This window comes from Tachyglossus aculeatus, chromosome 25 (assembly GCF_015852505.1).
Source record: "Tachyglossus aculeatus isolate mTacAcu1 chromosome 25, mTacAcu1.pri, whole genome shotgun sequence".
NCBI lineage: Eukaryota > Metazoa > Chordata > Mammalia > Monotremata > Tachyglossidae > Tachyglossus > Tachyglossus aculeatus.
Genome location: NC_052090.1, coordinates 1395066 through 1412760, shown reverse-complemented (window position 1 = coordinate 1412760; position 17695 = coordinate 1395066). Strand labels below are relative to the sequence as shown.

The 17695-nt window shown below is 47.7% G+C and overlaps 1 protein-coding gene across 1 annotated transcript in view; it reads right to left on the bottom strand.

Annotated features, from left to right (window-relative positions):
• The window catches only part of UNC80 (unc-80 homolog, NALCN channel complex subunit), a 146648-nt gene that overhangs the window by 115759 nt on the left and 13194 nt on the right, over positions 1-17695 (bottom strand). The window contains exons 4-6 of the mRNA XM_038766433.1: positions 16752-16917; positions 2276-2482; positions 389-489 (exon numbers count right to left, since the gene is read on the bottom strand). Of these exons, the coding sequence (XP_038622361.1) occupies positions 389-489; positions 2276-2482; positions 16752-16917 (474 nt within the window). The remainder of the gene's footprint in view (positions 1-388; positions 490-2275; positions 2483-16751; positions 16918-17695) is intronic.

Genomic DNA, 17695 nt, shown 5'->3' with positions numbered 1-17695 from the left:
ATGAGTCTAAACTAACGAGGCAAATCCCTAAAATGGAGACAGTGGTCCCACTTGGACTCTGATCCCTATTGACGTGCATCTAGCTTTAATTCTATTTGTTCTGACAACTTGAGACCTGTCCACATGTTTTGTTTTGTTTTCTGTCACCCCCTTCTAGACTGTTAGCCCGTTGTTGGGTAGGGACCATCTCTATATGTTGCCGACTTGTACTTCCCAAGCGCTTAGTACAGTGCTCTGCACACAGTAAGCGCTCAATAAATACGATTGAATGAATGAATATTGGCAAGTAGAATATATACGACTGCTGTTCTGGGCCATCGTGGGCCCAGGGCCTTGGGCAAAGACCTGGCACTTAGGTTGCCATCAGCTTGGGCCAGTGCCTACTTACATGGACCCATGACATGTTCCGGTGGTAGTTCTCCTCCGTGCTGATGCTGCTCAGTCCTTCCGGCTCAATGCTGGGCTCACTTGCGCTCCATGGGCTCCCTTCTTCAAGAGAAAAGCATCAGGAAAAGTTTCATTTCCTGCTTTGGGCACTGGGCACTGGGCGCTGGGCTGGGCTGGATGCCGCCGGGGCAGCCGCCCGTGCTTTCGGATCCTAGAGAAAGCGCCCGCCATCATGCCAGCCTGGGCCCGGAGGGAAACCGCCCAGGGCGTCCACTGTTGGGAGAGATAGGGGGATGCGGGAAGGGGCAGGGGAGAGGGGGTGACACCTGCCCTCGGCCTTGGTGACCGGGTAATTACGGGGATGGTGCTCGGTGCTCCCATGACAATGGGCCACATGGCAGCGGAGTGCCTCCCATCTTGAGACAGGGAGTGGACAAGAAAAATATCGAGAGAGCCAGTTTGGGGACCTGCCCTGCTCCTTGCCTGGGTGACCTCTGTCTGGCTTGCTGCCTGCCGGGTCTCTGCGGCCAACCCCATCAGAGTCCCCGTCAACTTGTGCGGCCTCACAGCTTGCTGTTGTTGCTTCTAATCTAACTGGGCACTTTGACCATGACCAGGCCGCACCTGCCTGCTGTCCCCACTGTCTGCACTGCGAAGGAGAGGATGTGGCATGGTGACTCAGGAGGAAAAGCATCCAGAGTCTAAACAGGATGAGCTGGGGCCAACTCCAAGCCTCCAAGCATAGGAGACAGGTGTTCAGGGGTCCAGATCGATCGTTTTCCTGTTCAGACTCTTCATGCTCAATCTTCATGACTGCCCTTCCACCCCCTCCCCCCAACTCACTTCCTACCCTGATGAATCTACTTCTGAACAGAGACTGCCTGGAGTGGGAAGGCAGAGACAAGACACTGCACCTTCAACCTGGGGCTGGTGGGTTCAATCCTCGGCCTGGCAGGGAGGAGGGGCAAGAAAGGGGCTCAAAGGAAAGGGTCTTGGGGCACAGAACTGGACACATCATGCGGGCCAATCTGAGATACTCCCCCTGGGTGCTTCTGCAAAGCGCAGCCCTGACAGAGTCAAGGCCCTTTGTAGGCTACTTACTGGATACTCATAACACCCCCGTGAAAAGCCATGGCCTAGACGAAAAAAGCATGGGCCTGCTGGGTGACCTTGGCCAAGTGGCTTCACTTTTCAGTGCCTCAATTTCCTCAGCTGTAAAATGGAGTCTCCCTCCTACTCAGACTGAGAGCCCCATGTGGGACAGGGATTGTGTCCGACCTGATTAACTTGGAGCTATCCCAGCGCTTAGAACAGTGCTTGACACATTGTAAGCACTTAGATATCATTAAAATAAAAAAAAAAGGAAGGAGAGGGCATCTAAGGCTGAGTCAAAACTACAATCTTGCGATGCTGATCCAGGGCCACTCCCTGGATCTCACTTTTGCTCAGATTATTGACCTTTTCCAGGAAGGTCACCACAGCGGCCTGTTTCCAGTGCCTCTGAGGCTCGGTGGACCGTTATAGAGGCTTTAGACAAGCGCTTTGGTTTTCCTGGATGTCTGAGCCAGCATCTTTCTGTCTACGGAATGGAATTCCTTAAGCCTACTTTGCTCTATTGCAGTCTCACAAGTGCTTAGTACAGTGTTCTGCACAAAGTAAATGCCCACTAAATCCCCTTGACTGATGGATCGATTGATCGAGGCAAGCAGTCCATGCATGTGCCGAAGGTTCCTGGTGAAGTTGGGGGGTCTGAGGGTTCACTTGTTGTCAACTACAGTTCATGACTCTCCCTAGACTCCTTAGAGACCGGCCTTCCGTGATGCTGAGTTTTGGGACCTGTCTCCTCCTCCCCGCCCAGTTCCCTGTTGAGCCCCTTCCTCTATGTTACCTATATCAGTGACAGTGTCCCTGCTCTGGGACAGCTGCGGTTCCTCATTCTCAGACTCTGAGTCCTGCCGTGATAACTTGGTGCTCTTTAAGCTGCCGGCTCGGCGAATGCTGCACAGGGAACCCCCCTTCTTCACCCGGAAACTGCGGGTTCCTTTAATCTGGAGCAGGCGGGAGCCTCCTATCCTGATCTTCCTGCTGCTGGGAACTGTATTAAAAGAATAAAATAGGACTTTTTTCCCCTTAGCTTGTCCCAGACCATGATGAATCAATGCCCACCCCCGCCGCCACCGCCCGCTTCCTCCCTGCCCTTCCCCTTTGCTGTCCACCTTGGGAGGCAGCCGCCTTGACTCCTGTCCCAGCAGGTTTCTCCCCAGCTGCCACAACCCCGAAAGACTCCTGGGAGGTGGGCAGAACGGGGCTAGGCCCGCCTCTCTGGGGAGTCGCTGCTCACCGGCTCAGCAGCCCCGCAGCGAAGACACCGAGCTCATCCCGTGGCCTTAGGCATCATCTACCCAAGAGAAACCTTCCCCTTGGAAGTGAGGAGTGGGAGTGGGGTGGGGTGGCTTTATGTAGATCTCTGGAATGTCAGGGTGGTGTATTTCCTGGGGACTATCAAAGAAATAACTCAAATCCTCTCTCTCTCTCCAAAAGTAACAGAAGACTTTGGCTATTGTTCTTCAGCAGAGGCACTATGGATTTATCTCCACTTAGGTGTTATGGTGAGCATGAACATGAAATGGTTCCATTTCCAAAAGTCTCGGGGGCCGGGAGTGGGTCCAAATGTTGCAACACCAAGTCAACCTTACCCTCCATTCAGGGATCCACAACTCTTATGGGTGAAAGGGCCAGACAAAGTAAAATCTTTGAGAAGTTGGTGTACTTAGAACCAACCAAACAATTTAAACCCATAGTTGTGGAGCTGACCTCATTGTGAATCTAATGGTTTTAAATGACTTGGCTCTAACCACCCATGGAAGATAAAATTTTTATGCCTCATCCCCTCATCCGCTCTCTACCCTGCTTAGTGGGGACTGGGGAGCCCAGGGCTACCTGCTTTTATAGGGCCTCCATGTGGCCTGTGATGTCATTATGTCACATTGCTATGGTGCTATGGCCCCTGAACCACACAGATACTTTTTAGCAGTGGTCTTTAACCACAATAACGGTTGTTGCACTTGGATCTGTTACCCTTTGGGTAGCTGGTGTTCACCCCACCCTAAGCCCCACCGCGCTTGTGTACATATCAAGAAATTATTTACTTATATTAATAACTGTCTTCCCCTCTAGATTGACTGTAGGCTTGCAGTGGCCAGGGAATGGGTCTACCAACTCTTTCATTCAATCATATTTATTAAGCACTTACTGTGCGCAGAGCATTGTACTAAGCACTTGGAAGAGTACAATACCAAAATAAATAGTCACATTCCCTGCCCAGAGTGAGCTTACACTCTAGAGGGAGGGAACAGTACGGTATGTCTCCGTTGTACTATACTCTCCCAAGTGCTTAGTACAGTGCTCCGCACACAGTAAGCGCTCAATAAATATGATTGACTGATTGATAGATTGATTGTCATGTGGCTTAGTGTATACAGCACAGGCCTAGGAGCCAGAAGGACCTGCGGTCTAATCCTGGCTCCGCCACTTGTCTGTTGTGTGACCTTAGACAAGTCACTTCAATTCTCTGTGACTCAGTGACCTCATCTGTAAAATGGGGATTAACACTGTGAGCCCTTGTGTGGGACAGAGACGTTGTCCAACCTGATTGTCTTGTATCCACCCCATTGCTTAATACAGGGCCTGGTCCAAAGTAAGTACTTAATACATACCACAGTTATTAATTATTAGGGAAGAAGGGGGAGGGGAAAGGGTGAAGGAGGGAAAGGGATGGGAAGAGAGGAGAAGAGGGGGGTGGGAAAAGAAAGGGAGAGGAAGAAAGAAGCAGTTCGAAGGGTCAGAAAGATCCCAACAGCCCCAAGTTGCCTGTCTCAAATTTTAGTTAGGCTGCAGAGTCAATGCCATAGGCTATAGCGGCACCATGTAGCGTGGTGGTGTTGGGTGGGGGTCCCCACTGAGCCAGAGGCCCTCCGCTTCGGGGATCCACAGAAACATTTGGTTCCAGGAAGAGCCAGACATGGCTTTCCGCCATTCGGGGCAGAACCCTGCTCTACATGTACCCAGCACACTGTCATTTAGTCATTCTTACACTCTGCATGAACAGAGGAGACGGAGAATGTTTCATCACTGGCGTCTGCAAAATCAATCAATCAATCAATCAATCGAATTTATTGAGTGCTTACTGTGTGCAGAGCACTGTACTAAGCGCTTGGGAAGTACAAGTTGGCAACAAGTTGGCAAAAAGAAACATATCAAATGAAACATTTGAAGGAGGTGGTACTAGGCCTCTACAGCAATTTCAATCTCTTTCTCCTTAGATACTGAACCTCCTTCCTTCACTCATAAGGCTTCTGTCCTAGAAACTGCCCTCCGAGGATTGGGTAGGACAGCTTTGCTCAGCGGAGCACATACCTTAATGAGCTGGGGGTTCTGTTTGCTTTCCCTTGATTCTCTGCTCAATCAAAAGGCTTGTGGGGAAGTGGCGAGTCCCAGTTTTGCAGCACTAGGATGTTTGGATAACGGCTCAAGACAAATCTGTATCCACCCAGTGACTGAAGTCCCTCGTTTCCACCTCTGGCTAGTCTTTATTTTAATTATTTCATGTTGGCGGGGGCGGTCCATCGGTTCACCATCTTGGGAACTCAGGCCAGTGTAGGGCTGAGATAATTGAAAGTGACTGATCTGGGAGCACTTGTGTAATATCCATGATGTCTGTCCCCACCTCTAAACTATAAGCTCATTGCGGGCAGGGAGCCTGCCTCTCCACTCTTTCATGCTGTACTCTCCCAAGCCCTTAGTACAGGGCTTTGCACATGGAAAGTGCTCAATAAATATCATTGATTGACTGACATTGGGCGTGCGATTTCCCACTCCTGCTCTCCAAGTGAGAGGAATGGCTCAAGGTTTTCCTTGGCTCCTTGGGTTTGGAAGGATCTTGGCTTCTTTACAAATGTACATGAATAAACACTCTATAGGGCTCATTTTAATCATCTCACAAGGGCCACACTTCTGGAGTGAAATGGCATCGGTAGCTATTAACACACAGAAACACTAGCAATATTAGGTAAAAGAGGAGAGGTCAAGAGCTGCCTGAATGAGTGTGTGGTCACATCCTTAAACCAAGGGTGCTGGAAAAGGTAACAGTTAAAGGTCCCAGATCTACTGTTTCTTAGGAAAAAAAGCAAGGCCAGGATCAAATAAAACAGGACTGTACATGGTTCTCAAACCTCATCTGGCCTGGGCCAATCTCCCCTGAGCAACATCACTCCCTCTCTCTCCTGCCCACGCACATTTTCTTGTCCCTCTCCCCACTCCACACTGATGTTGGATCCAGGTGTCTACCCAGGGGAACATCCTCAGAGAGGGTCCCAAGGAAAGCAAACTACAAGGAGAGAGAAAGAAGAGGAAGAGTTGATGTCCACATGTCTGTGTCCTGCTTCCTGATTTTTCCATCTCGCCTTCTGACCTTGGTCTTTGATGTTTTTGGGGTCCACCCATGCCCATCAGCCTCGCCAGTTGTTCCAGGCATTTAACTCCCTCCTCAGGTCCCGTGTCCCTCCTCCTCCTCTATCCCTTGCCCCGATGACCTGGCCATCTATTTTATTAAGAAAATGAACATCATCACGTGTGAGCTCCCTAAAATCACCCCTACCTCCCCTCAATCCCTCCCCCCTTCCGGTCCCCAATTCAACTTTCCCATCCTTCCCAGCAGTAACTCCAGAGGAGCTCTCCGTCCTCTTAACTCCACAGAAACCACCCTCTCAAAGGTCACCAACGATCTCCTTCTTGCCAAATCAATCAGCTTCTATTCCGTCCTAATCCTCTTTGACCTCTCAGCTGCCATCGACACTGTGTACCATCACTTCTCCTGGAAACATTACCCAACCTTGGCTTCACTGACTCTGTTCTCTCCTGGTTCTCCTCTTATCTCTCTGGCCATTCATTCACAGTCTCCTTCGCAGGCTCCTCCTCTGTCTCCCAATCCCTAACTGTGGGGGTTCCTCAAGGTTCAGTTCTGGGCCCCCTTCTATTCTCCATCTACACTCATTCCCTTGGAGAACTCATTTGCTCCCATGGCTTCCACTACTATCTCTATGCAGATGATACCCAAATCTACATCTCCTCCTCTGATCTCTCGCCCTCTCTCCAGGCTCATATCTCCTCCTGACTTCAAGACATCTCTACTTGGATGTGCTCTCATCAACTCGAAGTTAACATGTTCAAAACAGAGCTCCTTATCTTCCCTCCCAAACCCTGTCCTCTCCCTGACTTCCCCATCATTGTAGATGGTCACAAGCCTGTAACCTTGGCATTAGCCTTGACTCCACTCTCTCATTCAACCCACATATTCAATGTCACCAAATCCTGTCAGTCCCACCTTCACAACAGCGCGAAAATCTGCCCTTTCCTTTCCATCCAGACCGCCACCACACTAATACAATCACTTATCCTATTCCGCCTAGATTACTGCATCAGCCTCCTTGCTGACCTCCCAACCTCCTGTCTCTCCTCACTCCAGTCCATACTTCATGATGCTGCCCAGATCATCTTTCTACAGAAACGTTCAGGACACATCACCCCCGCTCCTCTAAAATCTCCAGGGGTTGCCTAACCACCTCTGTATCAAACAAAAACTCCTCACCATTGGCTTTAAAGCAGTCCATCACTTTGCTCCCTCCTACCTCACCTCACTTCTTTCCTTCTACAACCCAGCCTGCATACTTTGCTCTTCTGGTGCCAACCATCTCACTGTGCCTCAGTCTGGCCTATCTCGCTACCGATCCCTGGCCCACCTCAAATCTGACAGACAATTACTCTCCCCCCGTTCAAAGCCTTAATGAAGACATATCTCCTCCCAGAGGCCTTCCCAAACTAAGCCCCACTTTTCCTCATCTCCCACTCCCTTCTGCGTTGCCCTGCTTTGCTCCCTCTGCTCTTCCCCACCCGGCACCCCCCACCCCCAGCCACAGCACTTATGTATATATCTGTAATTTTATTTATTTGTGTTGATATCTTTCTCCATGCCTCTAAGCTGTGAGCTTATTGTGGGTAGGGATTGTCACTATCTATTGTTGTACTGTTCTTTCCCAAGTGCTTAGAACGATGCTCTGCAAACAGTAAGCACTTAATAAATGCGATTGATTGATTGAGTGAATGAATGAATGAATGAATGAAAAGTTACTTCCTGGAGGCCAGTCCTTTATTTTCATACCCTAATTAGGTAACTTAATTTACTTGGGATCCCTGGCAGACAGTTGCCCAGTAAACAGTGTCCCACACTTAGGTGTACCTGAGCAGTGACAAATTCTGGTGGAAGGGAACTGGGAGAGGGAAGAAATATGGCTTTCTGTAGCTGGGCTTTTCACATTAAAATTATTTTGCAGGGTTTTTCCTTGCAGTTTACCTGAAGATTAACTTGAAATTTATAAAAACTCCAGGAAATTGTACCCCTGCCCTTTTCCCCGTCTCAAACGAACCACCTCTTGTGTCCCCTTAGTCTGGGGAGGAGCTGCCTCACATGCATTGTTTCATTAATTTTCAGGGTCAGAGGTCATGATTTTCACTTTCAGCAGGCAAGAGGGCTAATGGAATTGGACTTGGCTGAACAACCAGTGGAAAACACTTTGCCGAGGTCTCTATATTCTGGTCAAGGGCCAGCAGGCCCACTGACGGCTGTAACGGAAACTTCAAGCCCAGAAGGCATCTTTGCTCAGCCCACTGGCCCCTCACCTTGGGGGTCACCAGGAGCCTCCTGGCCAGGGGCTGGTCTCTGGGGCCATCTCACACTGAAGCCTGCAAATCAGTGGGCACCTGTCAGAGGGACATGAATGCCAAGGTGGGGGGAAGGGCAGGGTGTGGGCATTACTTCTTCTCTTTTCCAAATTTTAAGCTCTGGCATGAGTGCTTGGGACTTTCCCCCTTATTCAGTGAAGGAAATTCTAATAATTAACTTTGTGGAAAAAAGGCAATGACCTCTCTCCTTCACACCCTCCACTGCCCCGGCCGCTGGTGAGGAAGGAACAGTGGCCAGTGGCCAGGTTCTCATCCAGAAGAAGACCACCCTCTTCAATTCCTCCCAGTGGCTGCAAAAGAGCCAACACATTTTAGCAGAGGGCTGGTCTTCCCTATACTAAACACGTCTTCTCTGGATCCCATCGCATCATAAGCGTGGGTCTTCCCACTCCCGCTGGTCCCCAGAGTCCTTGATCAGGGCATATACACCCACTGCCTTCACTAGATCTGGTCTTACTGGGATCTGGCTCTCCACCCTGTCCCTTCATGCTATAGAGACCAATCTCTACAAGGTCACCAATGATTTCCTCCTTGTCTCATCGACTGTGTTACACTCTATCCAATCCTTCCTGACCTCTTGGTGGCTAGTGATACTGATTAATTACCAGTCCCTTCGCTGGAAACGCTAGTCAACCTAGGCTTGACTGACACAATTATTTCCCGTTTCTCTACCCATTTCTGTGATTGCTCCTTCTCAGTCCCTTTCACTGGATCTTTTCTCACCTTTCCCCCAACTGTGGGTATCCCTTGTGGCTCCAACCTGGGTCCCCAACTCTTCTTACTTTAGACTTACTACTCCCTTGTGGGGTTCACCCATTCCCATGGCTTCAATCAATGGAATTTAGTGAGCAACTACTATGTGCAGCGCACTGCACTAAGCACTTGGGAGAGTACAACAGAACTGGTAGACATGTTCCCGGCCAACAACAAGCTTCCAGTCCTAAATCTATCTCACTTGTCCCCACCCCTCACCCCCTTTGCAATCTTGCATTTGTGCTTAGTACAGTGCCCGGCACATAGTAAGAGCTTAACCATAAAAATAACCAAACAACAAAAGCACTATCCCCTCTGTCCCAGAAGTCTATAGCCTTAGCGTTAACCTCAACTCCTTGCTATCTCTCATCACTCACATTCAGCCCAATTCTAAATCCTGCTATCTTTGTTCTCTACAACTCCTCTTGGATTCACCCTGGTCATATCTGGCCTTGACTACTGCTTCATCAGCCTCCTTACTGACTGTCCTACCTAAAGCTTCTCCCCTCCCCAATCCACACTTCATCCTGTTGCTGGGATCCTTTTTCTAAAACATCATTCTGCACACATCTCTCCACTCCACAAAATCCTCCAGTGGTTACCTGTTCCTTTCCATAAAGCAGAAATTTCTCGTCACTGACTTTCAGGCACTGAATGAACTCTCTCCCTTGGGGCTTCCAACCCTGTGATCATGACTTTCCTCCTGCTTGAGACTATCTCTCCTTTCCAATCTGCCAGAACACAGTTCTCCCCATCTTCAAAGACCTTCAAAACCTCTTGAAAACCCACTTTCTCCAGGTAGCATTTGCTGCTTACACTCCACCTTCCTAGCTCTCATCCAACTAATAGTTTCCCTTAGCACTTACCCTAGCAGGGTTTCACCTATTGACTGATATCTTTATTCAAGTAAGGAGACGAGTCACTCTCATTTCAGATTTGCTCAATCACTGAATACACTTCAGTTACATGGTTGTCCTTTGTTTTCAAAGATGACACTAATGGATGGCAATATTCCCCTATGAGTGCGTGGATAGTTGAACTTCATTTATTTATTTATTTATTTATTTATTTATATTAATGTCCATCTTCCCTTCTTTACTGTGAGCTCGCTGTGGGCAGGAATGCGTTTCTGTTGTTATACAGTATCTCTCAAGTACTTAGTACGGTGCTTTGCAAGCAGTAAGCACTCAATAAATATGATTGAATGAATGAATAAATGAACTTCATATACTGTTGAACTTATTAGGGGGTGGGAAGAAGGAAATCCAATTCATTATTCGGGTTCATCCTTCCCAACTTTGTTCGGATTGGTATCTCAAAGTTCTCGTGCATCTGAAATCATCTCAAAAATTCTGCTTCTTTTCACAAAACCGGCCAATGTATTTTAAAATATGTTGCCCTTGAACGGCTATCACTGTTGAGAAGCAGCGTGGTGCAGTGGTGTTCTGGAAAGGGAGTCAGAAGGTCATGGGATCTAATCCTGGCTCCACCACTTGTCTGCAGTGTGACCTTGGGCAAGTCATTTCACTTCTCTGGGGCTCAGTAACCTCATCAGTAAAATGGAGATTGAGATTGTGAGCCCCATGTGGGACAAGGGACTGTGTACAACCAAATTTGCTTGTATCCATCCCAGCACTCAGTACAGTGCCTGGCACATAGTAAGTGCTTAACAAATACCATCATCATCATCATTATTATTCTTATTATATCACTTCCATTCTTTGAAATGAGGACCGTGGATGTATACTTCATGGTCAGAATGTTGCTTGTCTCAACTTCCCAAAGCTGCCCCTAGTCCATCTGCCCCCACCAGAGCTGACCCCTCCTCCCGCCACTGGGGAGATAGAATGATTCTATGGGGATTGAGCCAGGGGCTTTCTAGCGGCACCGATGCCCGTTTGGCCCATTCTCATGGGAGAGTTCAGTGCATGTGTGGGCACTGATGCTGAAATGTGGAAAAACATCATCGGACAACACGGGAGTAGTAAATTATCCAGCATTGGCCCACCATAGCACAGAGAATGGGCCAGACATCAGCTTGGAGTCAGCGACACAGTATTTACTTACCGAATAAGAGGAAGATGGGCTGGATGCACCCGAAGACTAAGCCATGGTCTCGTATTGGCTAAATCATCACCGGATCGGGAGACCTGCTGGATGACTACCCTACTGCTGTTGGTCAGCAGCAGAGCATTGCACCAGTAATCACTTAAAATCTTCCAAATGTCCCCTAACGGCAAGCAGCTTAGTCTAGTGAAAGGAGCCCAGGCCTGGGAATCAGAGGAACTGGGTTCTAATCCTGGCTCCTCTACTTGACTGCTGTGTAACCTTGGGCAAGTCACTTAACTTCTCATTTCTCATCTGTAGAGCGGGGATTAACTGTCTGTTCTCTTTCTCCTCTAGACTGTGAGCCCCACGTGGGACAGGGACTGTGTCCAACCTGATTAATTTGAATCTACTCCAGCACATAGTAATAGAAAACCCTTAACAAATATTATTACTGTTATCACAGACTGACACCAAACACACCACAAGATGAAGGCTTAAATAAGAAACTTGGCCAAAATGTAAATGTAGCCCTGTTAGTGTGGCCTAGTGGAAAGAATCTGATAATAATAATAATAATAATAGCATTTATTAAGCGTTTACTATATGCAAAGCACTGTTCTAAGCCCTGGGGAGGTTACAAGGTGATCAGGTTGTCCCACGGGGGGCCCACAGTCTTCATCCCCATTTTACAGATGAGGTAACTGAGGCTCAGAGAAGTGAAGTGACTTGCCCAAAGTCACACAGCTGACAAGGAGAAGCAGCGTGGCTCAGTGGAAAGAGCACAGGTTTTGGAGTCAGAGGTCATGGGTTCAAATCCCGGCTCTGCCAATTGTCAGCTGTGTGACTTTGGGCAAGTCACTTAACTTCTCTGTGCCTCAGTTACCTCATCTGTAAAATGGGGATTAAGACTGTGAGCCCCCCGTGGGACAACCTGATCACCTTGTAACCTCCCCAGGGCTTAGAACAGTGCTTTGCACATAGTGCTTAGCAAATAGCTTAATAAACGCCATATGCCATTATTATTATGAGTGACAGGGCCGGGATTTGAGCCCATGACTTCTGATTCCAAAGCCCGGGCTCCTTCCACTGAGCCACACTGCTTCCCTAAGTAATCTGATGCTACTCTCTAATCCCAGCTGGTCTAGTGGCCTGCTGTGTGGCTTCCAAGTCACCTAACCTCCCTGTGCCTCAGTTTTCTCATCTACAAAATGGGGATATGATATCTGCCAACCCTTCCATTCAGATCCTGAGTCCCCAATGGGATGAGGACTTTGCTTGATCAGATTCTCTTGAATTTTCCCCAGTACTTGCAGAGTGCTTTGGTACATAGTAGGCAGTCAATGAATTATGTCATTACCCCTGCCATCATTTGATTTTTTTTTCTGTCAGGCACTCTCTGTCATGCAGGCTTTGAGAAGCTGGGTGGTACTAGAAGAGAACACTGGGGCCGGTTTGATGAGGATGATTTCGAGATCAAGGAGCTACGTGAGGCAGAACAAGAAATGAATCATCAGCAACCTTGTAAATGCATGTGAACCTGACAGAAGATAGGGCTACCGAAGATGGAAGACATTAAGGCGCAAATATGACCAGTGGTGGGATTCAAACGTTGAAGAGACACTAGCCTACCAAGCTCAAAACCAAACCAAGGATTTCCATGTGTCCTCACAAAGTGGAAACAGATTCAAACAGACCTTTCTGGCCCATGCTCCATGAAGAACAGCAAACCTGCCTACGTGATAAATTGAGACTTTAGCTCCATCTTTTCATCAAGTCATTTCTTCAGTTAGAGCCATGAAGAAGGGTAAAGCTTCTGGATTTGAGGAGCAGCCTGGCCTAACGGCAAGAGCAACAGGCCTGGGACTCAGAAGACCTGGGTTCTAAACCTGGCTCTGCCCCTTGACCTTGGGAAAGTCATTTCACTTCCATAGACCTTGGTTTTTACATCTGTAAAATGGGGATTCAATACCTGTTCTCCCGCCCCACTAGATGGTGAGCCCAATGTGGGGCAGGGACTCTGACCTGATTAACTTGTATCTACCCCAGCACTACCCCTATCAAGCACCATAGTAAGCACTTAAAAATACTATTAGTATTGCCTTAATTATTATTACCTGATGGCATTCCAGGAAAACTCTACAAACAAACTCTCTATTTCAGAGCTACTAGCTCCTCTAGATTATAAGCTTGCTGTGGGCAGGGAATGTGACTGTTTATTTTTATTTTGTACTCTCCCAAGCACTTAGTACAGTGCTCTGCACACAACAAATGCTCAATAAATATGAACTGAATTGAATTGAATTCTCCCTAGACCGTAAGCTCCTTATGGGCAGGGAATGCTTTATTGAACTCTTGTTGGGCTCTCCCAAATGCTCTGTACAGTGCTTTGCACACAGTAAGAGCTCAATCATATGTTCCCTGCCCACAACAAGCTTGTAATCTAGATAAATACCACTGATTCATTAATTAATTGCTCAGCTTCTTCCTCCTCACAGAGCACCCTGAGGAAATAATAATAATAATAATAATAGTGATGATGGTATTTGTTCAGTGCTTACTATGTGCCAAGCACTGTTCTAAGGGCTGGGGTAGATACAAGGTAATCAGATTTTCCCAGAAGGGGCTCACAGAGGAGGATTCCCCATTTTACAGAGGAGGTATCTGAGGCACAGAGAAATTAAGTGACTTGCCCAAAGTCACACAGCTGATAAGTGGCGGAGCTGGAATTAGAACCCACGACCTCTGACTCCCAAGCCGGTGCTCTTTCCACTAAGCCATGCTCAATCAATCAATGGTATTTTGGAGAGCTTACTGGGTGCGGAATTTTGTACTATGTTCCTGGGAGAACAGAGTTGGTAGACATGTTCCCTGGCCACAACGAGCTCAAAACAGCCACCATCCCTGCAGACAAAGGGGAGAGAGCTGACTGAAAATATCGCTCCTTGATCAACTGTTGAAAAACATTAACCATCTGCTCCCAGAATTACAATGGTGCTTCAGACGTCAGTAGGGAACCATCGGTCTGATCTTTGCTGGGGTCAGCTACAGAATGCAAGACCTCTATTCTGGGTTTGGGGCACTCACCAAAGCATTCACCACAATCAGCAGACTCAGGTATTTGAAGAGCCTACAGCTATTCAGTGAAGACACATCTGACCCTCAGAACTGTCTGCTTCTTCCCCTTTCACCAATAGAGTAAAACAGGGCTGGACTCTAGATTCAGTCTTCTTCGCTCTAGTCTATCTATTACTGCTCTTCATCCAGAATCCTAGAAACAGTCAAAAAGAAGCTTCCATAGAATGACAGGTCTTTGGAAGCAGCAAGGTTTGTGTCTTTTTCCCTCAACTATCCTCTTCCAAGTGCTTGGGATCATCTCTCCCTGTGTGTCTGTCACCAATCCCATCTCCCCATCTTCATTTTTAGACTGTGAGTCCCCTGAGGGACAGGAACTGGGTCTAATTAATAATAATAATAACATTAATAATGGCATTTGTTAAGTGCTTACTATGTGCAAAGCACTGTTCTAAGCACTGGGGAGGATACAAGGTGATCAGATTGTCCCAAGCAGGGCTCACAGTCTTCATCCCCATTTTACAGATGAGGTAACTGAGGCCCAGAGAAGTTAAGTGACTTGCCCAAAGTCACACAGCTGACAATTGGTGGAGCCAGGATTTGAACCCATGACCTCTGACTCCCAAGCCCATGCTCTTTTCATTGAGCCACGCTGCTTCCCACCTGTGGTCTCTTCCCAGTGTGTAGTACAGTGCTTTACACACAATAAGCACTTAATCAATACTATAGCTGCTGCTACTAGTACAGTGCTTTGCTGTAAGAAATCAATGAGGGATAAATACAACTGATAGAGGATGGTCTTCTTGAAGCATAAAAACAGAAGTAGTAATGAAGGGGACTTTTCAGGATGAATCAAGTTCAAGGGATCGACAGCCTGAGTGAGCGAGGTAAAGAACCAGCCGCCCCCACCTAAAACCTACAACAGCCAAAGCTTTCCACTGATGGCCCAGGGCTGAATTCTGACACTGGATTCTTCTCCCTAGTCAGCACAGGGCTTCATCGTTCAAGACTACATAGAGATGGAAAACCAAATTGAGAGAGTTTGCATATAGCTAAGGAGCCTATCAGAGTGTCGAGCCAACATGGCACCAAATTCAGATACACCCTGAGGGTCAATGAAATACCTAGCATCCAACCTGTGAGAACCAAATCTTCCCCAGATGCTATATTTGATTTCCTAGCGGTTCAAGCAACTCCACCAATGTGCAAGTTGGAGCAACAAGTGGCAAGTCGGGATCACAAACCATTGGGCTCTGGGATGTCGACTGACCACGAGTATGGAGACCAGGCTCATCAGTTCACACCTTGGCTGGGTAAGAAGTCATGGGGAATGGGAAGCGGCTGCTCAGGGGTGAGCTGACATGTGGAAATGCAAACAGGGTGGACAGAAAAGACAACAGTCAAGCTAAACAGTGGGCAATCTGGAAACAGCCAGAGAACACACTTGAGCCTGGTGATGGCATTGGAGCAGAAGATTTGGGAACAAAATGACACTGGGAGGAAGAATGAAAGAGGCACAGTGCTGTAAAGGGTAACCTTGTACATTTGCAAACAGTGATAAAACCACCAGGAAGAGGCTTATTTTTAAAACCCAAAGCATGACGATCTACATCTGACATTCACCCATTTAGTGAGTGCTTTTTTTCTTGATACTCTACTGTACTCTGACTAGTTCTATTTAATAAATTGCAAAGTCAAAGATAAAATACTAATTTAAAACTGGGTATTTTGTATTGCAACACTTGTACCACTGGAGTGTGTAGGGGGAATTTGCATTAGATGGATTGAAAAGATGGAAAGCATTCTGCTATCCTCACCAAACACATTTCCACTGCCCAGATGCCAGTTTGGACCCCAGACTTCTAGATATTACACTGTAAATCCACTACAATGTTAGGTCACTTCAGTTGAATTTTAGGAAGTGCCATGAGCTCTTAGCTGCACTTGAATTTTAGGCAGGCAGAGAAAGTCTGTATTTTTTCTCATCCCTCCAAACAACTAGCATAATGGTCCATAGCACTCTGCAATAGTGAGAGGGAACATAATCTGTAGGAGAGTTTCTAAGGGCTCTTTTAGTTCTCCTTTCTAGAACAACTGATTTGGGAAAAATGATACGAGAAAATGATATGAGAAGCAGCAAGGCCTAGTAGAAAGAGCCCAAGCCTGGGAGACAGAGGACCTGGATTCTAATCCTGGCTCCTTCAATTGTCTCTATGTGACCTTGGGCAAGTCATTTAACTTCTCAGAGCCTTACATTCCTCATCTGTAAAATGAGGATTGAAAACTTGTTCTTCCTCCTAGTTGGACTGTGAACCCCACGTGTCCCACCTGATTGACTTGTATCTACTCCAGTGCTTAGAACAGTGCTTGACACAGAGTAAGCACTTAACAAATACCATAAAAAGAAAAGAAAATCTGAGAATGCCACTGGAAGTTGGCCCCTTCTCTAAAGATCTTAAAAAACTGGCCCCTCATCCACTGTGGCTTCATTTTTGGGTTTGGAGCTCACCCCTGGTCTTAGTTTCCCTACCCCTTAGAGAGCTCTGCTTCTCTCAGGATGCACACCAGTTAGGTGCCGGAGACCCGAGCCAGTTTTAAACTGATTGGAACCTCCCCGGGTGTTAAATGTCAAGACCCACCGACAAATGTCCCAGGAGTTGGTGACAGACAAACTCGCGCCCAGGTTCACGCACCTTTCTTCTCTTCCATTCCGGTGTCCGATCTCAGTGTGTGGCTGCTGCTATGGAGCGAGTCTTTGGAGTCCTCATTGTCGTCGAGGATTCCGGCAAAGCTGATCTTCCTCTCGTATCTATGCCGGTCCAGCTCGGGGTCCAGGCGCAGCCGGCAGCTCTCCAGGTCCTGAAACAAGCACCGGGATGCTCAGAGTGGGGCCGGGAGAGTACAAGACTTGGCCTGCTGAGGAGGCATGGGCCACTGCCCCCAGCCCAGAGCCTCCCCCACCCCGCACCGCCCTCCAGCCCCCGCCATTGCTCAGTCCAGCATCAGATTCTAGTGGGGACCCTAGCTCAGTCCCCAGAAACTTTCGGAGCTGTGGCCCACAGTGTATGATGGGGTTGTCCCCACTTTGGGAGAGGCTGTCCCTGGATGAGGAATTCCACCTGCTATCAGCGGGCACTCACCTAGAATCTCATGGCTGTTGGATGATTCCAGTGGTTGTCTTCTACTTTCTGCGTGTCCTTCCTTCCTTTCCTCTAGACAGTAAGGTCCCTCCTCTAGTCTGTGAGCCCCTTGTAGGCAGGGAACGTGACAACTCTGTCGTATTATACTCTCCCAAGTGCTTAGTACAGTGCTCTGCACATAGTTACCGCCCAGTAAATACTATCGATTGACAGATTGATTGATTTTCCTCTCATGGTTTGGGTTGGCAGAGGGGATTAAAAACTTGGTTGTTCTCAAAGTGTGAAATCAATCAGTCGGTCAATCGATGGTATTTACTGGGCACTTACCATGTGCGTAGTGTGGAGAAAAGTAAAACCTTAGTAAAACCAGGGCCACAAAGCATCCGTAGAAAGACTACTGACCGAAGATTAATCTTTTTCATGAAAAAATAACACTGTTTTTTGGTCACGGGCCAAAACAAGAGGGGTCATTTGGGAAAAAGTAAGAATTTGATCAT